Source organism: Peromyscus eremicus, chromosome 13, assembly GCF_949786415.1.
Source record: "Peromyscus eremicus chromosome 13, PerEre_H2_v1, whole genome shotgun sequence".
Classification (NCBI taxonomy): domain Eukaryota; kingdom Metazoa; phylum Chordata; class Mammalia; order Rodentia; family Cricetidae; genus Peromyscus; species Peromyscus eremicus.
This window is the reverse complement of record NC_081429.1, coordinates 33,382,984-33,410,311: the sequence shown is the minus strand read 5'-3', so window position 1 is coordinate 33,410,311 and position 27,328 is coordinate 33,382,984. Positions and strand designations below refer to the sequence as shown.

The following is a 27,328-nucleotide window of genomic DNA, read 5'->3' as shown; positions in this document are numbered from 1 at the left end:
TTATTACACACATTGTCAACATCAGAGGAAAGCTTTGCTGTTTCCAGGGTCTATGGCATTGGGGTCCTTGACTTGGCCATACCAATGTCCACAACACACATTCACCCAGGACTTCCCTGGCTCCTTATATATTCACTCAGGACTTCCTCTTCTCCCCATGAGAGCTATGGCTAAGTGGCAGATCCCTTGTCTTCTGTGCTCAAGGCTCTTGGTTCAGTTCCTTAGTACTGCGAACTCAATCACTCCATCATGGAAAGTCTCAGAAAGAGGGGAGGGGAGGGAAGGAAGGGAAAGGGGACTAGCAAAGGAAGTATTAAGATAAAGCCACACTTGGCAGGACACACCTAGAATCTCAGTACTTAGGAGATGGAGGCAGGTGCTTGAGGTTAGCCATACATACATAGTTCCAGGCAGGCTTGGGTGTACGTGAGATTCTGGTTTAAAACAACAAAACGTATTAAAATAATGCCACCAGGGTGAAATGCATTACTTACTGGAAGTTGGGACTGTGACAATATCTTACTGAAACAGCTCAAGGGAGAAAAGGTTTCTGTTGGTCTGTGGTTTGAAAGAGTACACCACTCCATTGTAGCAGGGGAGATGTGGTGGGATGCATGGAGGCAGGAGTGTGTGGATGGGAGCCCTCCACCTCACCCCACCCCACCCCAGCATACCAGGAGTCAGAGTGAGGCTAGGCAAGAAGCAGACTCAGGCTACAACCCTTATGGCTCTCTCCTCAGCGTCTTCTAAGAGGTTCCCCAACTTCAGAAAATGGCACCACTAGCTGGAGACTTGGTGTGTAAGCACATGAGCCTGTGGTGGATAGTCCATATCCAGGCCATCATAAGGAGCTGGCTTCAGACGTTGAAGACGGTCTAAGAGCAGCCAGGACTCAGGCAGTTTCTTATCAGGTTGGTTCACCACTGGTACGGTAACCAGGGCAGAGCTGAGAGACGTCTCATTGGTCCCACATAGGTCCTCACAGAGTTGACCTGAGATACAAGGGTCTCTGTTGTCCTCTGCTAGTCAGAAGGGCTGAAGCCACAGCTTCCCTTCTTTTTATACCTTTCTAGGTTAGAGACGGTGGTAAATCAGAGAGTTACATATGCACTGAGAAGTTGTCCCACCCTTCTACCATATTGCAAATTCTCCCCATCCAGGGTTGCCCCAGGTAGTGTGGTAAAAAGTCCTAGAGTATCCAGGGCCCAATGCCTCATCCAGCCACGGAGCTGCAGAGCATAGAGTATAGTCACAGTTTGCTACAGAGGCGCCATTTCTCATTCCACTTTGTGTAAGGACGATGCCTTTAAAAACAAGCGGGCCTTTGATTATTGTGTTCATCTCAACTGTGAAACTGCAAGATGACATTCGCAAAAGGTCTTGTCAAGGAAGGCCATCTTCCCGGGCCTTCTTGAGTTTCTCCCTGGTGCCGGGAGTGGGTTATCATGTAACAGTGGAAGGATGGCTCATCATGGCAGAATGTCAATGAGGACAACTGGAGGCATCAGCTGAGGCAGGGGAGGCATAAAACTGAACGGGTAGGAGGCTGGGATGAGTCTGCAGTGGTGCAGTGCTCGCCTAGCCTGTGCAAGCCCTTGTTTCCATCACCAGTACTGAATAAACCTGGGTGGGGTGGTGCACAGCTGTGATCCCAGCACTTGGAAGGTAGAGGCAGAAGGATCACCAGTTCAAGGTCGCCTTCAGTTAGATAGCAAGTTGGAGGCCATCCTGGGCCACAAGCGATCATTTTAATGCAGTATTTCCAAATTAAAATCAATGCAGCCATTTCCACAGTAAACAAAATAAAGCAGAAATGAAGACATCTGCCATATGTTTTCCCAGGTATACCCCAGCTAATCCAGCCCCCAGGCAGTTTACTGTTTGAGTGAAAGGGAGCCCAGATGTGAGAAATACCAAAGACGCAGTGAAGAGTCAGTGTTACTCTGCCTACCAAGACACCATTCCTGCCTCTCCGTCCCAGCACACCCTGCTGCATCTGCTCGCTTCTGAGATGGCGGGGAGGGGAGCCGAGCATTCTCAATTCGCCACACCACTTCTCCACATGACAAAGACGTTCTCTGCAAATCCCTTCCTAGACCTCAGTGTGGTACTACACAGGACTCTCCTGGGTGTTGTGGCATTTCTTTTATCTAGTGCTACTTTTTAATTTCCATAGGTTTCCATTTTGAAGGGAAAAAAAAAAATCGATCTCAGGTTAAAATTAAAACCAAAGAAAACACAGGAATGTGGAGCTCCAGACACACAGAGAGGAAAAAACACACAAATCCACTCCAGTGAAACTCAGTTGCATTCTTTCTCTCTTCTTTTTAAGTGGCTTTTGGAGATGGAGAAGCAGATATTTGCAGGAAGATTGATTGGGCCTCTTATTTACATGCAAGAAAGGGCGGTAGCCATTCCCTGGGAAGGATGTCTCCAGAAGAGAATAGAGTGAGGGACCAAGGCTTCTCCACTCCTTCCTTGGCCTTGTTCCACTCTTGGAGCCCACTGGCTTTCTCACACTTGCAGTTCTGTCTCATGAAGATCTTGCACCCCCACATTGACTCAGGCCCAGAGTACATCAGGCTGCAGGACTAGAGCTGGGCTCAGGAGGCCATGAGTCACGACGTCCTGGCAGCGAAGGGAATCGCTGTTTGCAGTGTGGGATGGTGGAAAATTATAGGTTCCTGTAGCTCTTTATTCAGCAGCAACTGGATAATTCTGATGGGTGTCAGGCTTGGAACAAGATCTAGGGATCTCGAGGGGAGCAAACCCACCCACTCTCCTGGGTCTGTGAGTCTACTGAAGGAGGCAGATGTACGTGTTGGAGATAACTTGGCATGGCTGCTATAATTAGCAAGGCCCAGCTGGCAGGAGCCAACTGAGGTAATATGGTCTCTTCCCAGGATCCCTCAAAACAGTCTACAGGAAGCAACACCAACGGTATCCCCGCTCTTGCTGCCAATCCCACTGTTCCAATCCCATGAAACTCCTTTTCTCTCTTATTCTTTGACAGTTTCATACACACGGATAATACGTTTTAGTTGTTTTCGCCTCTCTCACTCCTGCCAACTGAAACCCTTCTTGTCCCCAAGAAGTCTCCCTCTTACTTTCATGTCCTCTTTATGTGTGGCTCTCTGAATCTAGTTAGAGCTCCTTGTCCAAGGTGGAAGATTATCTGCTGGAGCCCTGAACAACTGATCCGTGGCTACACCACTGAAGAAACCGACCCCTGCTCCACCAGCAACCATTAAACTCCATTATCCCATGGAAATCCTAAAAATACCTCTGGACACAGCTACAGATATGTAGCATAGCAGCATTAGTCACGATAGCAAAAGACAAAAAAAAAAAAAAAAAAGAAGCAATCCATATCTACTGGTAAATGAATAGATAAATAAAATGTATATACTCACAGTAGAATATTATTCAGCTTCAAGTGAGCAGGAAAGTGTGATTCATTCGGCATCCTAAGTACCAAAGGTATCATGTTAAGTGAAATAAGCGAGTAACAGAAGGACAAATGTTGTATGATTCCACTTACCTGGAGAACTTCGAGCAGTTGTTTTAAGAGGCAGGAGATCCACTCTAGTTGTTGCCTGGAGCTGGGTAGGAGGGCATAGGGATTATTTCCTGTGCACAGAAGATCAATTCTGGCCTAGAAAAAGTTCTGGAGATGCATGCTGGGGGTGGTGGCACGGCAGTGTCATGCTTGACACCACTTTACAGTGGTGAAGACCGTGAAATTTATATGATGCTTGTCTGTAGTAACTTTAACAGTTTTCCTCCGGGGGCTGGGAAGATGGCTCAGTGGGTAAAAATGCTTGCCACACAAGCATGAAGACCTGCGAAACCCTAGAACCCATGAAAAACCTGAGGGAGCAATCCCAGAATTCCTATGGGGAAGTGGGAGAGAGGTGGAGAATCCCTGGAATCTCACAGACCAGCTAGCCTGGTGTAAGTTGCAAAAAACAAAATAAAAACAAACTAGCAACTCTGTCTCAAACAAGGTGGAAAGCAAGGACTGAGACCCTAGGATGTCTTCTGACCTTCACAAGGGTGCCATGGTATTCGTAGGTGTACCCTCATTCACACACATGAATACACACACACACACACACACACACACACACACACACACACACCTCACTCAGAACATGGGTCCTGAGCTACACCAGCAGCTCCCTGGTTGATTTTAATTTAGGGTTGAGAGGGATTGACTCTATCAAGGATGATCACATCTGGTGTGGGGCGGACACGCATCGGAACAGGGTCAGTTGTAAGATGAAGGGGAGGTGGAGACAGCTGCAGTGCTCAGGGCACATGAATGTGTCATTGAGGTGGCTCCTGATTTCTATTAATGGCCACTGGCACATAAAGGGGAAGAGTGGCTTCCCCTGCAGGACTGCCTGTCAGGTATGAATGCCTGGTTGTCCAGGACAAGGTTTTCTTAATAAGCCCCAGTTAGACTCCTGGGCAGACCCACATAAAACACAGAGAGCTGTAGATCTGCTTAGCTATGGTGCCATCCTTGCCAAACCAGCTCTGGCCCTGTCTCAGTGAAGGACCTCCCTATGACCAATATACCCACAAAAGAAATATGGGCAAAACCCTAGCCCTTCCCTCCCACACCTCTGACATCCAAGTAGTCACCGTGACGAGTTGATTCTGACTCCTAACTATGTCCTTACCTCATGAACAGGATATTATTTTATGATTACCTGTTCCATGCACAGAGAAGTTGCTCTGCTGTTGAGTGTGCACAGTGGCACAGCTCCATCTAGGCTGGGCAGTATATGATGCCTTCAGGGGCCTTTGGAGATGTCAGCACTGTTAGATCAAACATGGAAACAAAACACAGGGCCACCACTGACATCCTTGACTGGCTGACGGTACCACGTCCAGGGCCATCCTACCTCCAGGTTCACTGTTCAAGATAAAACAACAAATCAGGGTTCTTTCCTTCATAAGGCAGTTTGTATTGAGTCTGACATTTCTTATTTGCTGCAGTGAAAAGCATTTGAAATGATGCGGTGACTTGCAGAATCTCCCCCCCCCCCCCCGCCTTGGTGTTTAATTTCATGTTTTCTTGGTTCGAAGAATAAACCAGTTCTAGCCAGTTGGAGGCGAGGAAGGAAGGGAAAGAAGAGGGGAGGGGAGAGAGGGGAGAGAGGAGAGGAGAGGAAATGTCTTGAAGTGATTGGAGTAACAGTTCATGGACAACTGGTTCCCACCGCTGAACATCAAGGACCAGAAGCACGTGGCTGTGAGGAGGCTAGCTCTCCCTGTTGGTATAGCCTATCTCCCAACAGCTCTCCGGTTAAAACTTGGACGTATGAATGTGAGACTTTGGTGGAACCTGACATTTGGCTGTGGGAGAGGTCCAAACACAAGGATGGAATATTGGGAGCCATCCCTGTGGGCTGCAAAGCAGTGCCCTGAGAACAGAGACTGGAGTGAACCCAGTGAGGTCAGACATCAGTTGGTCACCATCTGCCTGGTCAGGAATGCAGATAGCAGATCCTTGTTCAACCCACTTTAAGCCTGGAGGAAAATGCATTGGCTTTTGTACCCATGATAAAAAGAAGCACTAGTGGCCATTGGGAGAGAAAGGCTGATGTCTGGACCTTCCAAAAGCTCCTTCTCCACGCCTCCCCCCCCCCCAGCTCATCTCTGCAAAGGTGATTCATGCTGTCTGGCTGTTCTTTAACCTGAAGCCAGAGCTTAAGAACTCTGGGCATAGATTGCCTCACTTCCTCTCCTGAAAGGATGCCCGTGATGAGAGCTTCAGGAAACATCTTACTGGACGATGACTCCCTCAGCTACATCATCGGGCCAAGGGCTCTCTGGGACTAGGCCAGCTGGCTCAGGAGCCAGCCTGTTTAGTGAGAACTAGAACTGGCAGTAGGTTCAGGGTTTGAGCCATGCCTAAGCACGGGCAGTTCTCCCAAGTAAAGCGCCCTCAGTTATCAGAAGAAGATCTCAAAGTCCAGTGCGGCATTCTTCCTGCTCTGTCAAAGGCTCAAAAAATAGACGGGGCACTGTGTCTGTACTCATGTGGAAGGCTGGCCACACTATATTATTTGTGATATCCTGACTGATGCAACTACAGAGGACCAGTTTTAAATCCACTGAGTGATGAAGCAACATCCCCATGTATTAACAGTAAAATTAGCCTGATGTTTTTGTCGGGAACTGTGAGCAAATGGCAGACAGTCCCTCATTTTGTCTTGGACAAGCCGAAATGCTGCTGTGTTTTTATTGTCTCCAAATTGATCTGTGGGTTAATTATTTAGGTATTAGGTTTTATTTGCTGACTTCTCTCCACCCACCCACGCCCCAAGTAAGGTTTTAGTTTTGGTTGGAGTTGGAGGATGTTGAAAAGGATTGTCAAATATTAAATTATCTGCAGATCATAGGAGCTGGGTTCTGGCTCTGGCCGACAATATTCTGGGTGTGTTTTTCAAGTTGTCAGAAACCACTTAGAAGAAGGAAAGAACTGCCTTTAAAGTCCCTCCTTTAATACGAGGAAAGACCCAATGACAACATAAATCACGTCTCACCAAGCCCAACTTCCTCTTATACTGTTAGGTAAGTCTGTTTCTGAGATGAAGAGGGACTTGGGTCGCATGTCCCAGCCTCTGTCACCATGTTATTTATTAGGTCTGTTCTTTTCTCTTTACGCTGAGCACAAATATTTTTATCCTTTTGTAAAAATAGAGAATTATTTCTGGTTGCAAAAGTAGTCAGTGTTCATGGTACTTCAACCTCTGTTGTTTATAAAGTTTTGAGTTGTTTTCTTCTTTTGTTAAGACAAAAAAAAAAAAAAAACATCATTATTATTCAGTAACCAGAAGTCTAGACAGCCATTGTTGGGGGTGATAAGGTAAACTGAGGCATTTTATCAGAGAAACAGAAGTTAGGGCTTAGCAAGAACTGTTTATAGTGTACAATGCCAATAGCAAGCATAGACAACTTAATTTCTTTTTACTTTGTTTTTTCAATACTGACCCCAAAGCCACAATTGTGGCACTGTTCTCTGTTCTATAGACGTGGGATGAGCAGGGTTCCGGAAGTGCTTTGATTCTAGGAAAAAGCTGGGCAAGAGCCCCGTGTGGAAGGCTAGGAGAAGGGCTCCCTGACCTCCTAGCTGGATGGCAGCTGGGCTCCCGTTAGAACTGGTCTAAGGATGCTGAGACAAACCTCCGAGGTAACTGTTGGGAAGCATGCAGTTCATGGCTATGAGAAGGCCACAGGTGCGTCCTAAACCCTGTATTAACTGTAGGTCATACTGAAAACATCTCCAGTTTCCCCAAATAAAATGTAGAAGGCTACCTTCAGGGACAGAGCACGGATTGGGACCTAGCATTTCTGCATGGTGCATCCGATGGTTATGCGAGTCCTAGTTACGGGGAAAAGAAAATGAAGGGATGGGCTGAGCTTTCCACAGAAGCAGGCTTCCAAGTGTGTGTGTGTGTGTGTGTGTGTGTGTGTGTGTGTGTGTGTGTGTGTGTGTTTCTTTTATTGGGCACGCCCTTTGGGATTGTGAAATGTGTGGTGGATCCACTGGAGGGTGGGGCTTGTCTTAAGCCCATGGCCTCTCCAATGGAAACAGCATGGTCCATCCTTGAATTTTGTGAAGTTAGCTTTTCAAAACTTAGTTTGACTTTTCCTTAATTGGCGTAATTGAAATAAAATGACCTTCCATGTGAAAGTACACTGTAATCATTGCTTCTTTTGTCACATGGGGCGGGGGGGATAAAATGACGAAATCCAAGGCTGGGTACAGTTCTTCAACTAGCTCCTGAAACCTGAAAATAAGTCCCATTTCTAGGTCCCATCAGATCTAAAAGCAAACTCTCTTCCTTGTCTTCAGAGGCAGTGGCTCACCATCCTTCTGCCTCGACCTGAGCCCTGAAAATCCTGGCACTACAGGCTTCGGCCACTATACCCATCTTGAGGACAAATGTCAATACAGTGTCCACCATTTCAGAGGTCAGGCACTCCTTTGGAGAATCTCAAATGGCTTGAGGCTTTTAAAAAACTATTGTTTGTTTTTTTTTGTTTTTTTTTTTTACTATTTTTGTTACATGTTGGGAAGGCAGTTTGTGCATACGAAGGGGGCCAAAGTCAACGGATTCCCCTGAAGCTGGAGTGATCGGTGGTTGTGAGTCACCCGACATGGGTGCTGGGAACCAAACTTGGGTCCTGTGAAAGAGGTGTACAGACTCTTAACTGCTGAGTGACCTCTCGGTCCCATTGTGTGTGTTTACATGCATGTGCCACATGTGTGCAGATGCCCCCAGAGGCCAGAAGAAGGTCTTGTATCTCCTGGAGCTACAGTTATAAGCGGTTCTGAGCCACCCAACATGAGTCCTGGGAACCCAACTTGGGTCTTTTAAAAGAGCAGCAAGTTCTCCTAACTGCTGAGCCATCTCTCCAACCCCTCAAATGTTAAAGGTCAGAAGTTCAGTGTCATGAAGGCAGAAACACAGTACATCAAGAATAAGGTTCTAGCCAGTTGTGGTGGCGCACGCCTTCAATCCCAGCACTCCAGAGGCAGAGGCAGGTGGATCTCGGTGAATTAGAGGCCAGCCAGGGCTACATAGTGAGACTGAGACTGTATCTCGGGGGGGGGGGGGGGCGGGGGGGGGGCAGGACAGGGACTGAGACTCTTTAGTCTGCCCCAGCAGGAAGCTTCCCATGTTCTTCATGACATTCAAAGCCACCCAGAAAATGGATTAATGTAAAGATCCACGAAGCAAAGGCTAGCTTACCAGTTGCCAGGAACAGACAGTTCCCTCAAAAGAAATTTAAATATTCAATGAATATTGTAACTTCATTTGTATTTTCAGGGATGTTTTGGAAGTAATAACAGAGGGGCTAGAGAGATGGCCCAGGAGTTAAGGGTCACTGAGGATTTGAGTTCACGCTGAATGTGCATCTTGTTAGGAGGAAGTGCAAACTGGTGTAAGTGTGTGCTTGAATATAGTCAGTCTGTTTGGCCTCTTAGGCTGTGAGTCCTTAGAGGAAAACAGTCCTATTTTCCTTACTTTTCCATGCCATCGCCTCCCACCCCAGTTCCCAGCAGGATCCCTGGCTCCCAGTAATGTTCACTGGGTTGTCACCAGTATTAACAGATTAACATCTGTTGATCTCATTTTTTCCCTCCTACTTCCTTGCAGTTTATTGAGTCAGACTGTAAAAGATTCAGCTATGGGTCTGAGTTCATCTGATCACAGACTACTTTTTTTTTTCAGCATTATTCTGCTTTGCTTGTGAGAAAAACCTTTATCCTATAAAAATATGAAATAGAAAGTGTCGTACGATAGCAAATACTGTGTCAGCATGGATGCTTGTATCTATGCCTCTAAATCTGTAAGATAGAGGGTGGCAGGCTTAGTGACCTTGGAGGGATGTGTACAAAATTATCTCCAAGTTAGTATCATGTGAATTTTAGCTATATGGGAGATCAATTCATTCTCATTCTCATCCTCATCTCTCTCTCTCTCTCTCTCTCTCTCTCTCTCTCTCTCTCTCTCTCTCTCTCTGAACACAGAGAACAAGGGAGAACATCAAATGTTCTGCTCTATTGATCTCTATCTCATACCCTTAAGACAGAGTCCTAACTGCACCTGGGCCTGGGTGGAGCAAGCCCCCAGTGATCCTTCAGTCTCCATCCCATGCCCCCCACCCCCCACCCCCACCGCCCCCAGCACCAGGGTTGCAGTAATGCATGGCCATGCTTAGCTTTTTACATGGGAGCTGGGGTCTTCACTCGGGTTCTTGTGCTAGGATAGCACCCACTTTACCCACTGAGCCAGCTCCCCCAAACCAGTTCTTAGGAGGGAAGGACACCTCACAAGAGGTCCTCAGGACATGCTGGGCACATCTCATTTAATCAGTGGGATTGACAGAGCAGCCAGAAATGGAGAAGGAAGTTCCATGTTCCCTCCTGAACTTATTTTGTTCTGAGCAAGCTCATTCTTCTGGCCATTCTTGTAAGAATACCAAACATAGTTGAACTAGATATGTCCCGTGTTTGTTGGAAACACAGTTCTTTTGTTTTAAGCAAGCTCACAGTTCTGTCCCTATAGGAAACACAGTAGAGTAGAAGAGTGCTCTTTTCTCAAAAGCAGATTGTGTTTCTTGTGTTTCTTGCGAGCTAGTGTTTGTTTGCCGTTCATACACGGAGTTAGAGAGCATACTTTGCTGCGTGTAAACACAACCAGCATCAGAAGACAATATCAGCAGCACTCCAGAAGTCCGCTCAGGGCCTCGGCTCTGCATCTCCCTAGAGGCACCACTCCCCAGATCACCAGCACTGTCCCCTTGTTTAACTGCCCATAACCAGGAGCATCTCGATGGTGTCTTTCAATCCCCCTTATCTTCCTCTTATTGCACGCAGCTTCGTGTTCATCAGCAGCATGCATTAGTAGTGGATACTCTTGAGACCAGGTCTTGCTGTTACCCAGCCTGGCTTCAAAGTCTTAGGCTCAAGCAATCCTCCACCCTCAGCCTCCTGAATGGCTGAATCTGCAGGCACATGCCACACATGTCCCGCAGTGTTTATTGTTATATAGTATTCAACTGTGTGACTATGCTCATTATTATGCACCTTTGGGTTGCTTCCAGAGAGGCAGCTATAAACGGTACTGCTTTGAACTTTCCTTTACACGCCTTTCAGTGCAGAGAGATGCATTTTATTCGAGTCTGCATGCAAGAGTACAGTGTATCTCATAAGTTGTGCGAGTGTTCAGCTTCAAGATTAGCCACTGCGTTCACACTCTCACCAGAAGCATATGGCATGTCCCACCTCCACGGTCTCTTCCATCTTATCATCCCAGTGAGATGTCTCAGTCTCTCATTTGATTTTGACCCCTTTTATATGTTTATTGGCCATTAGATACTTATCTTTGTGAGGTCCTCGTTGTCTTTATCCCATTTAACTGGATCATTTGTCTTTTTATTAGTATTACCAATACATTGCTAGTTAAATGTATTATTAATTCTTTCCCCCACTTTATAACTTGCTTTTTTTTTTTTTACTCTTATGTTGACACCTTTGGTGAAGAGAAGTTTGAAATTTCAGTGGAGTCCAATGTATGCAACTTCAGCTGATGGGTAAAATTCTATGTCCTAAGATGATATTTTGCATACCACAAGTCACAAAAATATTATTTTATATTTTATTTGTAAAGATTTAATTATTTTACTTTGCTCATTTATATCTTTTTATTTGTTTGTTTGTTTTTGTTTTTGTTTTGCAAGACAGAGTTTCTCTGTATAGTTTTGATGCCTGTCCTGGATCTTGCTCTGTAGACCAGGCTGGCCTCGAACTCACAGAAATCTGCCTAGCTCTGCCTCCCGAGTGCTGGGATTAAAGGCATGTGCCACCACCACCTGGCTTGCTCATTTATATCTATACTCCATTTGGAATCCATCTTGTGATGTTTGTTCTATATGAATATCCAGTCCACTCTGCACATGAGAGTGTTGTTCTTTACACACTTATGGAGGGATCACCTTCATCATAAGTCAGGTGACTATGTATAGGCCCTCTGTCTACATATACTCCATGCTCTTTCTCATTGCTCTGTCTGTCTTCTTGCTAAGACCACTGTTCTCTGAGTATTGATGGCAGGTGGTGGGGACCCCGCATCCCTCACCCTTGCTCTTCTGGCTCTTTGTATTTCCATATTAATTTTGCACTCAGCATAGCTTATCATTTTCTCCACTGCCGGGCTCTTACTGAGATTAAATGGAGTGTGGGTAAAGTCTTCAGAGAGGAAACACCTTGCAAACCTGAGCAGTCCTACTCATGGACGTATTCAGATCTTGGCTGTTTCTCAGGATCATTGTAGTTTTCTGGGTAGAGATGTTACGTATCATATATTACATGGCATATCTTATGTGTTTATAAGTATGGCATCTGGCTAGGCATTGTTCTAACCCAGTAGTTCTCAACCTGTGGGTCTCAACCCCTTTGGAGGTCTCATATCAGATATCCTGCATATCAGATATTTACATCATGACTCATAACAGTAGCAAACTTACAGTTATGGAGTAGCAAAAAAATAATTTATGGTTGGGGGTCACCACAACATGAAGAACTGTATTAAAAGGTCACAGATCGAGAACCATTGTTCTAAGCATTCTACATGTATTAGCTACTCCATAGGCTAGTTCACAGCAACCTTATGGGGGGGTGTCCTTCTTTTACTCCATTTTTCCAAATGATGAGAAGTTAAATCAGAACTCTCTGTGATGGAGATGTCCAGCCTCACCACAGAGAGAGCATGGCCATATTTACATCTTCTGACACTCTGCAAAGCAAAAGGCCAGGAGTCTGGCTCTCAGATGTTAGGAGAGCCGCACAGGACTCCCCTGGGGAGCTTAGCTGTTGCTCACAGACCCGGCATCCAGGGCACAAGCCAACATTCCTCAGGAGCATGAAAAGGGACAACAGTAGACTTCACACAGCATGTGTGAACAGTCCTGACACCAAGACCACCAAGAATGGAGATTCCCCTTTTACCTTGGTATGCACAAGTATCGCTCTATCCGAATTTCATTTTCAAAGATGACCAGATCACTCTCCAGTACATTCTGAAGCTTTTATTCACATGTGTGTTTCACCAAAGAAAGTGAGAGGCCCTTCCATGCTGCATAAACCTGACCCTGTGATGGCCCCTGTAATTTAGCGAGTCAAGACGGACTTGGTCATTCACCCATGGGAGCCTTGTCCCCTCGGCGTCATTTGAGAGTTCGCTAGAAATGCCATCTCAGGTCCCACCTGGACCTACATCATCGGAAGCCGCATTCAAGAGCTTGCCTGTGGGGTTCTGTGCAAGGTGCAGTTTGGAAAGCAGTCCACACATATCCCCTGACAAGGCAGCGGAGATGCCGACTACACACAACCTGCTCAGGCCTGTTGGCCACTTACGTTACACGGAACCTGACTCTGCTCTGTTCTCTGGTTACTCTGAGACCCTGCTGCCCACCCAGGCTTGAGAAAGATCACTGAAGAGTTTGACAGTGTCTTTTGTGTCTCCCGGCAGATTGTCCTTCCTTGGACCTGCCATTCCTGTGAGCTCCTTAGCCGTTGTCAGAGATGATGTTAAAACCTGCCTGGAAACATGTCTGAGCTGCTATCATAATCCGACGGGCCTGCCAAGCCCTGCCATTCATCACAGCTCGACTGTTCATACACATGGGAATTCGGGGTGGGGAAGTTGGTGTGCCTCCTGAAGAACGACTGCTCAGACTCACTAGACTCTGTGGAGACTAAGAGAAGCAAGTGATTTCCTAAATCTGGCTAGGTCCAGGTAAAGTTTAGAAACGGACACTGTACCAGTATCTGCTGTGTTGACATTTTATCTGTGTCCCCAATAAAGTTTATCTGAGGATAAGAGGGAAAAGCCAGCCACCATATTAAACATACAAGTCAGGCAATGGTAGCACACACATTTAATCCTATCACTCGAGAGGCAGGGATCTGTCTGGATCTCTGTGAGATCAAGGCCACACTGGGAACAGAGCCAGGCGTGGTGGCCCATGCCTTGAATTCCAACACTAGTTAACCATAAAGTTCTGGAGGTCTGTACAGACAGACAGGAAGTGACAGAACTGGGCAGAAAGAGGAAGTGATGTAGCTGGGTGGAGAGAGGAAGTAAAATGCCAAACAGAAAAGCACGTAGGTGTGGGTATACCAGAAGTAGCTCTCTTTGGCGGAGGATCTCCAAGTGGTAAGAAGGTGGCTGGCTTCTTTCTGCTTTTCTGATCTCTCAGCTTTTCACCCCAATATCTAGCTCTGGGTTTTTTATTAATAAGACTGTTTAGCACACCATCCTCTAATCTTCCTAGATAATACTGATATCATACAAAGCTATAATAATACCAGATTATATAATTATCTTAAGAACTATAATGCCTGCCTTACTTTTAAGTGTTCTAGAATCATTTAATGAAAACATACAGGGGTTGGAGAGATGACCCGGGGGTAAAGTACCTGCTATACAAGCATGGGGACCTAAGTTTGCAACCCTGGTACCCACAAAAAAGCCAGGAGGAGCAGAAGCCCATGCCCGTGACCCCAGGGCTGATGAGGCAGAGAGAGCAGGTCAAGTGGCCAGCTGGTCTAACTAAAGCACAAGGTTGGGTCAGTGAGATACCCTGGGCTAAAATGAAAGTGAGAGGCCTGGAGACATGGCGTCCCAGTCAAGAGTGAATACTGCTCTTGCAGAGAACCAGGGTAGGGTTCCCAGCATCCATGGTGGCTGGTCCACAGCTGCCTGTAATTCCAGCTTCAGGAATCCAACACCCTCTCCTGGTTTCTGTGGGCACCCACACGCACGCGCGCGCGCACACACACACACACACACACACACACACACACACACAGACACACAAATAAGTGATAAAAACAGATAATATATAAGGAAAATAGATTCAAGTAAATTCTTTAGCACAGGACACAAAATCTTCACAGATAGTTTTACTTACAAATATTTCAGTCCATCTGAATAGCATCAAATACTTATCTGCTTAATAGAACATCTTTTTTAAACCTTTCCAAATTACACGTCTTCCGAATACAAAATTAACATGGGCCGATGGTTTTTTTAACATTTATTTTTATTTTATGTGTAGACATATTGGTTTGCATATATGTATGTGTACCATGCATGTGCCCGGTGCTGCCAAAGAGGGTATCAGGTCCCTTGAAACCAGAGTTGCAGATGGTTGTGAGCCACCACGTGGGTCCTGGGAACTGAACCTGGGTCCTCTGCAAGACCAGCCAGTGCTCTGAATGGCTGAGCCATCTTACCAGCCCTAGCTCAAAGATTTTCTTCAATTCATTGAATAGTGACTCTGCCAGTAAGTTTTAATGAAGGAATAACTAGATCTTCTCAGAAGTATAATAAGAAGTACATTATTATATACTGCTGGGCTATACATGGGGTCTACATCCTATAAGGAAATGGGTTCTACATCCTATAGATTAGACCTTCCTGTGTGACCATTGGAAATAAATACTTTTGAACTTAGGCGTTCACTTTTCTTCCCCCCAAATGCTAATGACATAACACACAGGTTCCTGAAATCACTGATATGCATATGCATGAGCCCTGCAGCCTCCTGCCGGCTGAGGCAGCTACGGAGGCCCTGGAGGCCTGTCTTCATTATTCCGAGCAATCAAATTAAACCTTTGCTAGCACAGGAAAGCATATTCCGAGATGTTCAGAGGGAAACACTGACAGATTCATAGCAGTTACTCTCGAGACAAAGGCCAGATCTGGCTTGCTCCTTGTCAGTGTAGCGGCTTTCCAAGCGTTCATCATATCTTGGCTTTGTCTGGGTTCCTGGCTTCAGCCCACTCGGTGAGGCCGTCCAGGGCAGAGCAGGCCCTTCGCATTCTCAGCAGGGGACCTGGCAGAGAGGGAGATGCTAGAGTCAGAGTTCCCCAGCCTAGATGCCTGAATAGTCCAGGGACCTGCAAGCATTCTTTGCAAACAAATGAGCCAAGGGCTGGCTCTGCCCCTCTTTCCAGGCAGATAACTTTGGGCAGCACCAGCCCCTCAGTGTTCTTCAGGGGACATGTTGGGAGATAGGATGAAAGCTTTTCCCAGTAAACCACACATGGGAAAGGGATGGAGGGTCAGAATTCACAAATGTAGACGGTTCTTGAGGAGTAAGGGCACACTGTAGGAACTCCAGAGATGTTCACCAAAGAGTGAATGAGTCCTTGCTGTTAGGCTAAGGATAAGAATGTACAATGTCCGTGTTAATAGCCTTCTTCACTAAACTTTGTCCTGATGTTGCTTCTGACACTTGTCTTTTTGTATCTGGCTTCTCTTGCTTAAAGCAGTGACATCTACTACCATCTATTGTCCTGAAATGACACGATTTCATTCTGCTTTTTGGCTGGATGAAACTCCACTGTATGTACGTGTATGTGTGTGTACGTGTGTGTGTGTGTGTGTGTGTGTGTGTGTGTGTGTTTATGTGTATATATATATATATCATTTTCTTTATCCATTCACCTGTTGGCAGACACCTAGGCTGATTCCGTAGCTTGGCTATTGTGACGAGTCTGAGGGCATTTTTATTAATATGAAAATACTAAGCTGGGCATAGTGATGCACACTGTCATGCCAGCACTCTGGAGGTGGAGGCAGGAGGATTAAGAGTTCAGAGTCATCTTTGGCAACATAGCAAGCTTCAGGAAACATTTTTCTATAAACAAACAAATAAATACTATTGCGGTAGAAAAAAGAAAAACATATTAATTGCAGAAAATTCAGGAAAATATGGCAGTGAGTCAGTAAAGTGAAGACAGAAGTCATCTGTAATATTCCTACACAGGAAACCCACCCTCCATCATTTTATTTCCTTCTGATATTTCATCTGTGGCTACAAGTGTTTGTGTGCATGCATGTGTGCATATATACATATATGTGTGTGTATAGGTATGCATATACTTTAGATTTTGTGTTCTCTTCAATACATCTCACTAACTGTTAAAGTTGAAGCCATGGGAGGGAAATGAGACTTTCAGAAATGTGTCTTTTCACATGGAAAATGGTCTTCCTCTATTATTAATAAGGAAGCAGTGTTTGCTTGTCTCTGTAGCTGGAGTTTTCTCCAGTCCTGCCCAGCCCCACAGACCCCACAACTGCTTATAAAATAATCACTCAGAAGCTCATATTAATTAAACTGTTCAGCCATTAGCTCAGGCCTAACACTGTCTAGCTCTTATACTTAAACTCAGCCCATTTCTGTTAATCTATATGTCGCCACGTGTTCCATTGCTTTACCTGCTGCCTTTACATGCTGCTCCTTGGACGGCAGGCTGGCATCTCCTCCCCTCAGCCTTCTACTTCCCAGACTTCTCCTCTCTCTTTGTCCCACCTATACTTCCTGCCTGGTTACTGGCCAATCAGCGTTTTATTTATCAATCAATCATCCACAGCACATCTCATTTTTTGTGTGAGCCACAGATTCGTGCCTTTTCAGAGTCTGTGATGTATGCCCCTTTCTTTATGCTAATTTTGCTTGCTTGTATTTTCTGATTTTTCTCTATTAGATCATGTTACCTTTGGTCTTGGCTGCATGAGTGGAAATAACCCAGAAAGAACCAGCTTTAAGAGTAAAATAATCCTTCCCTCTTTCATTCCTTCTTGAGACCTAGTCTGATATATTCTAAGCTGTCACTGGACTCACTCTGTGACTGATGATGACCTTGAACTTTTGACCCTCCTGCCTTGGGTGCCCTGTTTTCTAGGATGACAGATGTATGGCACTATGTCCTAGGTTGATACTGTGCTGATGCTGGGGGGTCTCTGCATGTTGGGCAAGCACCCCATCAACTGAGCTGTGTGGTGATATTGTGTTCCCCAATATACCGTGCACCCTAATAAATTTATCTAGGGTCAGAGAACAGAACAGCCACTAGACAGACATAGAGGCCAGAAAATGGTGGCACACACGCCTTTAATCCTATCACTTGGGAGGCAGATATCCATCTGGATCTCTGTGAGTTTAAAGCCACACTGGAAACAGTCAGGCATGGTGACTCACGCCTTTAATCCCAGGAAGTGAGCCTTTATTCCCAGGAAGTGATGGCAGAAAGCAGAAAAGTATATAAGGCGTGAGGACCAGGAACTAGGCTGGTTAAGCTTCAGGCTTTCGAGAAGCAGTTCAGCTGAGATCCATTTGGATGAGGACTCCGAAGCTTGAGTCTGAGGAAACAGGATCAGCTAGGTGAGGTGGCTGTGGCTTGTTCTGCTTTTCTGATCTTCCAGCATTTACCCCAATACAAGGCCTCAGGTTTGATTTTATTAATAAGGCCTTTTAAGATTCATGCTACAAAGCTGTCTCCCCAGCACCCTGTGATGTGAACTTTTGTTTTATTCTCTTCATTTTCTTCAAACTCCTTGAGTAGAATCATAGGTCTACAGGTTTATATAATGTAGTATGCTCGGTAGTTTAATTATCTTCATCTCTGGAAGTATTTTTGAATTTTTTGGTTTTGGGTTTGGTTTTTGTTGTTGAATTTTTTTATTTTTGGACCAGTGCTAGGGCCAGCCTGAGCTACAGAATGAGAAGACCCTGTCTCAAAAAAAAAGTTATTTAAAAATAAAATTTGGAGCATTTACAATTCTTCTATTTAGAAGTATTTAAAAAATAATTTTGTTATAAGAAATTTACATCTCCAACCTGGAACTCTCACTAGTTATGGCTCAAGTATTTTTCTTACTAATACCTAAATATCTTTATTATAGCATCACCTTTGATGAAAATCTAAGTGTGTGCCTAGGAGGGAGGAGAAAAACTCCATCATCAGCCATGTTGGCTAAAATTAGTTTTGCCTGCAATGCTGGGGATGTGGACCAGAATGATGTAGTTTGGGTTGAAGATGAACACAGTTAGCTTGTAAAGGCTATTCCAACCAGATGTCAGGGACTTTGGTAATTGTAATCACAGAAGAAGACAGAAGGAAACAGGGTAAATTCTTAGCTCTACTTTGAAACAATGGATAGCCAATACCCCAGACATTCTGGTATGAGAACGCTATTGTCTCCTGACTCTGTAAGAGAATGTCTGGCCACTAGTCCGGGAGCTTTAAGGAAGAACGCAAATAAGCAATCTTGGCTCAACCTTGACTTTCTGGCCCAAAGGAAAGTATCTAATCACAGCAAAGATAAAAATGGGAAAGCATATGAAGTATGGTTCTTTAGCTTCAGTTTAGGGAGGAGAGAAATCATCGCCACCTGTGGAGATGCGTGACAGAGAGGCACAGCTCTAGAGCTGAGCCGTAGGCGCTTGCTCTGAGAACTTGACAGGTCGAGATGGCCTAAGCGCACTACTCACGCAGACTCCATCTGGACCTGTTGCCAGACCGACTGAATGTCGTCAGCACAGAGCTGCGGCTGTGCCCTGCCACTGCTCGTGACCCCGGCAGCCCCGGGCCCATCTTGCCTTTTGAAACTCCTGAGAGCATTCTCCTTGCCACAGCTGCATAGGACTCCATGGTGTGACTATACCACAGTTCAGTGGAATGACCTACTAGAGGGAGACTTGGTGAGCTACTTCCAGCAACACTGCCTTAAAGAACATGATGTCTCACTTCCGCTGTGGGCAGTTACAGCCCTGGGGCTAGGTCCCAGGGTGAGGCTGCTAGGTCAGACCATGAAAGTGTCCTAGCCTTAGCTGTCCAGGAACTCGCTCTATAGACCAGGCCGGCTTTGAACTCACAGAGATCCACCTGCCTCTGCCTCCCAAGTGCTGGGATTAAAGGTGTGCACCACCACCACCACCACCACCACCACCATCACCACCACCACCACCGCCCCGCTATAAATGCATACTTTTAAAAGCTACTGACAAGTTCCTTCCCCAGAAAGCATGCGGCATTTTGCATCCAGGGGATGAGTGGAAGATAGCTTCATTAATAGATTTAAGTTTTCCTTCTTTCTTTCTTTTCTTTTCTTTTTTTTTTTTTTTTTTTTTTTTTTTTTTTTTGGCTTTGGCTTTGGCTTTTCGAGACAGAGTTTCTCTGCATAACCCTGGCTGTCTTGGATCTCACTCTGTAGACCAGGCAAGACTCAAACTCACAGAGATCACCTCCTCTGCCTCCCAGGTGCTGGGATTCAAGGCCTGTGCCACCACCACCTGGCCCTTCAGTTTCTTGAATCAAAGTCTCCCTATACAGTCCAAATGGATCTGGAACTCAGCATCTTCCTGCCTCCACTTCCTAAATGCTGAGATCACACACGTGCACCACCATGCCCAGCTAACAGAATTCTGTCAGAAGAACTAGGTAATGATTCTAGTGGATTCTCAGCACACTCTGAGAAGGGAGAAGGATGAAATTAGAGACCCTCTCCAGGTCTCTGGGACTCTCTTAAGCTGTAGCAATTGGCACGTGGCAAGGTTAGTCAATGGGAACAAAGGAGCCCACTAGCATTTTCATTTTCATTTGTTTGAAATGTTTAATTAAAAAGAGTGACTGTTGTTGGCATGAAATTTTGTGAATTTGGGGCTGGCGAGATGGTGCAGGAGGTAAAGATGTTTGCCACCAAAGCTGATGACCTGAGCAATCCTCGGGACCCACACAGAAGGGGAGAAGGACCCAGCTCGCTTTGACCTCCACAGGCCTGCTGTAGCGTGCACATGTGTGCATGCATACATATAAAATAATGTAACCATTGCTTAATGTTTTATGAATTGTAGCACACATACATTTTTATAATCACCATCTCAGTATAGAATAGTTTCATTATCCCCAGACTGCCTCTTGACATCCTTTATGGTCACACCAGATAACCCAAGTCCCCTAGGCAACAGCTGACCCTCTTCTCTGTCACTGTGGTCTTGTCTTTTAGAAATGCCATATAAACAGAACCATACTGTATGTACCCATGAAGCTTGGTGGCTTGTTCCATTCGGCAGTATTTCCTGGAGATTTTATCTGAGCTGTACTATATGCATCAGTAGTTCATTGCTTTTTAATTGCTGAAAAGTATTCTAGGACATAAATATACCACAGGTTATTTACCCATTCAAGAATCTGGGGTTGTCTCCAGTTTGGGAATTAATATAATCTCTATAAACATTCAAATACCAGCTGTTACAGAAACTCAAGTTTTCACTTTTCCCCAGTATGGTTTGGTTCATCTCTCTTATTATGAGTTAATATTGAAGTATTTTAAATATTAGAAAGAAAATATTAAATGGAGTATATAACTGCCAGGTACTTATTGGGCATGCACTTCTCCTGTGGTTTTTATTCTAGACAAGGGTTTAAGGAGCTGACGGGCCATCCAATTGGTAATATTTAATATTCAGTCTTTCAAAATGCAGTACTGGAGTTTAGTGCCCTCACAGTGCTGCCAAGAAAGGATGATGTCACATCTGTGAAGACTATGACAATTCTTATGACCTGAGATATATATATATATATAACAAAGTCAGATTCAATGACTACAAGACTATCACCATTCAGAAAAAAAAATCCAGAATTTATTCTAAAATATAGAAACACTCCTGTAAGAAAGTATATAACATAGGTAACATGGTGGCTATCTATATATGTTATTTCCTGTTTTCACTTCAAATTCTTTGATTTTCATTTTCCTTGAATACATACAATAAAATAAAACAGTGCGAAGACTGAATTTCAAGGCTCAATAAACCCCTGTTCTTTTCTCCGGCAGGATGTGCTGGGCGGCGTGCTGATCACTGCAGTCCTCATTACCCTCACCTACCCGGCCTGGACCCTCATCGACTCGCTGGACTCTGCCAGCCCCCTCTTCCCGGTGTGTGTCATAGTCGTGCCGTTCTTCCTGTGCTACAACTACCCTGTGTCGGACTACTACAGCCCAACCAGGGCGGACACCACCACCATCGTGGCTGCCGGGGCTGGGGTGACCCTGGGATTCTGGATTAATCACTTCTTCCAGCTGGTGTCCAAGCCCACCCCGTCCCTCCCTGTGATTCAGAGCATCCCACCCCTCACCACAGACATGCTGGTTTTGGGGGTGACCAAATTTATGGTGGGCATCGTGCTGATCGTCCTGGTCCGGCAGCTGGTGCAAAACCTCTCCCTGCAAGTGTTATTCTCGTGGTTCAGGGTGGTGACGAGGAACAAGGAGGCCAGGCGAAGGCTGGAGATCGAAGTCCCCTACAAATTTGTCACCTACACGTCTGTCGGCATCTGTGCCACAACGTTTGTGCCCATGCTGCACAGGTTTTTGGGACTGCTCTGAGCCCCCAAACAGTTGGAACCTAGTCCGCTAATGTGAAAGGCAAAAAAACGTGAGAAAGCCGTCGGTTGGGGCGATCTCAACCCCTCCTGTGTAAGGAAATCTTAGGTAATATTTTTGTTTTGTTTTGCTGATATCATAGTGATAACTGCTGCGGTGGCACCAGCAATGGGTTTGGTCTGCAAGGACTGTGCTCCCGCTGACCCCAGCCTGAAACCACACCTGAGGTCTGTAAGGCAATCAACCCCTCCCCTTTCTGTTACATGGACTTAGGACCCAGTCTTGGGTGGATAGGAATTTGTGGCCTGGCTTGGAACGGCTTCAAGCCCTGCTGGGTTCCAGAGGGCCAACAGACTTGAGGTAATATGGAGGCAGAACACTTCAGTTCCAACCTTGCCGAATGCCTAGTCTCATTCCCCAACCTGACACTGGGTTTGGGAGAAAGAATAGCACCATGGAAAACGGCACTCCTTGGGCATGTGACGTTTTGTGCTGTAATCAGACTAAACTGTGCCTGAGTGGGTGGTGAGACTCTTCTGGAACAGTTTCCTGTGAAGAGACTGTAAGACAGTAGCAGAGCTAAGAGGCCCCCAGGAAGAGCTTGCTCTCTCTCTATCAGCCCACCTCCTCCTCCAGGCATTGTTAGTGAAACAAGAAGCTGATCCCCCTTGCACAGAGTTCACAGCATCCCAGGCTTCAGTTCCTGCACTAGTCTAAGCCACACACTAGTCTAAGCCACACAGGACAGGCTGCTACCTCCTCGCAGGTGAAAACAGGACAGCTGAGATTCCCGCTGGATCTTGCTTGGTCTTTGGCACCTGCAGTTTAAGTAGCCATATAAACTTAGAAAGCACTGGATCAGCATGAGAATGGATGAGCTATGTCCTCTGGAAGTCTGACCAAGAGAGGCTAGGCAGCCCTGACATTGCCTCATCCCCCCCACAATACCCCTAACGTTACCTCATCATTGCTCAGCTATGTTCTATACTTTTTTGTTTTTGGTTTTTAATTATTCACCTGCTAGGCAGAATCAGGGACTCCCTCTCAGTCTTCCCACCTCTTATCTCTTGGCAGTTTTAAGGGCCATTCATGCAAGAACAATTTCAGCCTATTTTGGGAAAATAATCCAATTAATTATAGCACCCATTAAACCTAGCATGGTCCTCCTTAGATGTAGCAGTTTTTTAGGATGACAGCGGTAAAGAGCTCCTTCCCTGGACTCCTCTGCAGAACCATGATCAGGTATCAGCCCATCCTGAAGAGATGCTGTAAATGCAGAGTTACCGATCTTTTGAGGGATGGTGCCCCTGAAGCCAGTGTTTCATGATCCTAACACCTCCACACTATCCACACACACTGAACAAAATTAACTCCCCTTAAAAGTTACCAAGGTTCAGACCTTTGCATTCAGTGTGAAAACCAAGAGCAACATATTCTCTGATTTGGGAATGATGTTCTCTGATTTTGGAATGATGTTCCTTGGTACTGAACACAGTGTTTTAATTTCTCAAGAATAGTTCTTGGACTGGGCATGGTGGCACACGCCTTTAATTCCAGCACTCAGGAGGCAAAGGCAGGCAGATCTCTGAGTTCGAGACCAGCCTGGTCCAGAGATCAAGTTCCAGGGCCACAAAGAGAAACCCTGTCTTGAAGACACAAACACACAAACAAAAAGAATAACAAATATCCTTCACAAAGTGCCCACGTTTAACTTGACAATTCTCTCATTTATCAGAGTTAAGAGCAGGGGTCAAAATAACCCATCATTCGCCTGGTCTTGCTCTGACGGTGTTTCAGCTCCATGGCTGGGGTGCTGTAAGCCCGGCTTACAGGTTCTCTCACCTAGGCCAGCCTCTCTAGGGCATAGCTGTTGATGGGGCACTTTCTCCCTTCTCCCCACTCCCAGCTACCAAACGAGAGCTTATAATCCTGGCTAATATTTACTCAGGATGATTTTAGTTGGTTTGTCTGAAGCCTAGTGATAAAAGACTTGGCTTCCTCCGTGTATATCTTTGCAAAAGAAGGGCTACATCTACTGTCACAGCCGCGGGGCGTGGTGATTAAGAAGTTTTAGTCCCAACAACAGGGAAGCTGACCACTGTCTGGGTGCATTTAAGGCCGTGTTTACATAATTTAGATGGAGGATGAATATATTAGCCACAAACACAGCATTAAGCAGTGGCCTGAGAAGTGGTCATGACTGGCCACTCTTGGATGTACTTGATAACCTCAAATGGATGGAGAAATTATTTGTTGGAGATGATGCCAAGTTTAGTTCTGGATTCCTACAGTACTGGTTTTAAAAGCTATTGCTTGATCCCTCTCAATCCACTTCGTTCACTTCTCAGAGCACCTCACCCTAGTGAATTCTCTTGTGTCCCCTCGAAACACTTGGATTTTCTCTCTGGGGAAAGAGTGCCCCCTGCTGGTTAAGATCCAGTCTCAGTCCAAAGGCAGTCATGCTCACCAGAAGGTGTCCACTGTCAACCTAGGCCGGACCAACCTTGACACCAAAGCTTTTAGGCATATTGGCCCCTCCGGGAATCGGGAAGAATAACACACTCTTCTCCCATCTTGCTTCTACTCCAAGGCCAAAGCATCCATCTAGAACTTGCTTTCCAAAGAGCTGTCATTTTTGTGTCCTATTTGCTCAGACCTGTGCCATAGCCGAATATGCTGGAAAAAGACATAGGCAAGACCCTTACACTAATACCCTTTGACGGAAGCCACTAAAACCCTTCCACACTGTGCCTGGTAACGGGATTTTCTTGCCCCAGTACACAGCTCATCTTCCCAGGGTAATCACAGCACGTGGTATTTCAGACCATATGTTTCAGGTTTCTATTTTGGAAGTCTTCAGCTGTCCTGCTTATGCACTGTATGTAAATTTATTCTTTTTAAAATAAAATCTCTTTTGTTTGACTGTGATTGTTAAATGCTTTAAAATCTAATGGCTGTTTCTGTGGATCTTTTCTTTTCTTTCTTTCTTTCTTTTTTTAATTTTTTTATTTTTTTTATTTTTTGAGACAAGGTCTCATTCTATGACCCAGGTTAGCCAAGAGCTCGCTATGTAGTCCCAGCTGGTCTTTAACGTAGCACACGCTAATCCTCCTGCCTCAGTTTCCCAGGTGCTGGAATTATGGGTGTGATCTGCTCTGCCCAGGTAGTTTTTTTCCTAACCTGGGTTTTTTCCTTAGGTTTGTTGGGCCTGAAGTGAAGAGAGTGGAGAAAAGTCAATGACAAGCTGCAGAAGTTTCTGCTTCCAGAATCCCTCTGCATGCAAATACTGGTCAACTTCATAGTGGCCACAGATTTGTCTAGCAGGAAATAAGTGTGTCACGGAGGTATGCTTAAGTCCTTCTAACTCCTTGATGAGAGAATCCTTTTGCTATGTGGAGATGGATGTCACTCACTGTGTTCAAAAGGAAACTGTCATAGGTGCTGCTACTGAAGGGAACTGAAACGTTTTCATAGATGACTACCCTAGTGCCTGAGCCAACTGAACACTTTCCCGAGTCAAATCTGCATCACTACAACGCTTTGTCTGTCTTTAAGCACCCCAGTTTTCTCTTCTAAAGTGCCTATGTACAAGGGCACATGCAAGGCTGTATTTCTACTGTGACCAGGATATACTTGTCACTCATACTTGCTGGACACCTAAGAGCTGTAAAGCTCCAATCTGTGCTGTAGAGTTCTCCCAGGTCAGAGAAGACACCGGCTCAGAGAATTTCAAGTCAAGCTGAAGTGTCCAAGTTGTGTGGAAAAGCGTAGGCCATGGGATGGGGTGGGACCAGAAAAGGTTTTATTTGGGCATGCAGAACAAGTCCAGGAAGGCTTTCTAGAGATTTAAAGAAGAGACCAGGTTGCCTCAGCAGGGGGGTGACAAGGTACAAGAAGATACTGTCTCTAGGGACCAGCTGGATGGAGGCACGCACCCCAGCTCTTACTTGGAAAACCTAGACCAAGTCACTATGTAAGAATCGGGTGACGGATGTGGTGACATCCTCATTCAACTATTTCAGTCTGCCTTGGATACCTTCCCCTCTGCACCTCTGAACCACTTCTTCCCAGGTCCCCTTGCTTGTTTTTTAAAAAAAAAAGCAGCTGTGTGTCCCTTGTGCCCACCACATCCCGTAGTCTTCTCAGTTCCTCAAACTCTCCTCCAAAACTGAATTGTTTTGCTGTGATCAGGGAGGGCTCTGCCGGGACTCCTCACTGTCCTCCATCTCTCTGATGATTGGATCCATCTCTCCAGCACACGGTTACACGGACCGAGCCAAGCACACTTCATTTTAGACAGTGTCCTCCTCAAAGCCACTTGTGTTTACTTTGCTTGTAGGAGTGTGTATGCTGACATGAATGCCTGGCACATCTTCCCATTGCTTCTCACCGTATGTCTCAAAGTCCCCCCACTGAACCCAAGGCTCACTATTTTGGCTGGGGCCAGCAGGCCCCTACGGATCTTCCTGTCTCTGCCCCCTAGCATTGGGGTCATAGACATATGACATGATACCCCACTTTTTTTTTTTTTTTTTGTTTCTCGAGACAGGGTTTCTCTGTGTAGCTTTGCGCCTTTCCTGGAACTCACTCTGTAGCCTAGGCTGGCCTCGAACTCACAGAGATCCGCCTGCCTCTGCCTCCCGAGTGCTGGGATTAAAGGCGTGCACCACCACTGCCCAGCCGATACCCCACTTTTAATGGGTTCTGGGGGATTCAAACTCAGGTCCTCCAGCTCTCACAGCAACCATTAATCCAGTAAGCCATCTGCCTAGCCTTGCTTGTATTGTAAACTCTGACTGTGCTGAAGGCTTTGCTGTTTCAGAGTCATATGGCAATTCTTCATTCCTCGCAAACATAAGACTTTAATAAATTAGTTTGGACTTCCTATACATCCGTTGTTTTCTTAAAGTGGGGCACACCTGTAGTACAGACTTCCACACTTACATGCATACTAAGAACGAGAGCTGAATGTGGGCCATGAATAGAATGTTAAATTCTTACAAAACCATAGCCACATGAGACAAGCGAGCTCCGTGGAGCCAAAAATTCCTCTTCCCTTCTCCACGCCTGTCTCTGTGGCGTGCAAAACCAAACAAGAAAAGCAACGGTGGTGTGAGGACTTCCGGCTGGGACGCTTTTTTACCCGCTCAACGCATCTGCCAACCTTGCTGCTTCTCCTCTTGCTAGGACACCAGGGTCCCCTTGGCTGGAGCAAAGCCAGATTCTTCCCGTGAAGGTGTTCAAAGGAAGCCAACACTTCCGTAACAAGCCCGACTCGGTCCTCTCCTGGAGGGCAGGGCAGGGTGACAACTTGATGCGGCCTTAACACCTGGTCTCGCAGGACTTCATAATGTGCCCAGGAAGCCGTGCGCCAAGAGAGGAGGGGCTGCTGGGCTTCTGGTCTGCGGCAGCTGTCACCTGGAAGCCATATGGGTGGCCCTGAGGGGGACAAATTATGCAAAGCCCCCCCCAAACACACACCATCTTGCCCATCTCAATTCAACACTGATAAAAAGCTGTTGGGGGGCTGAGAAGATCAAAGAACGACATCCATTGCGCCC

The 27,328-nt window shown here is 45.8% G+C and overlaps 1 protein-coding gene across 1 annotated transcript in view; it reads left to right on the top strand.

Moving 5' to 3' along the window:
• Sgpp2 (sphingosine-1-phosphate phosphatase 2) overlaps window positions 1-21,869 on the top strand; it is a 110,629-nt gene extending 88,760 nt beyond the window's left edge. The window contains exon 6 of the mRNA XM_059278509.1: window positions 21,219-21,869. Within this exon, the coding sequence (XP_059134492.1) occupies window positions 21,219-21,770 (552 nt within the window). The 3' untranslated portion in view covers window positions 21,771-21,869. The remainder of the gene's footprint in view (window positions 1-21,218) is intronic.
• Window positions 21,870-27,328: the final 5,459 nt, after the last annotated feature.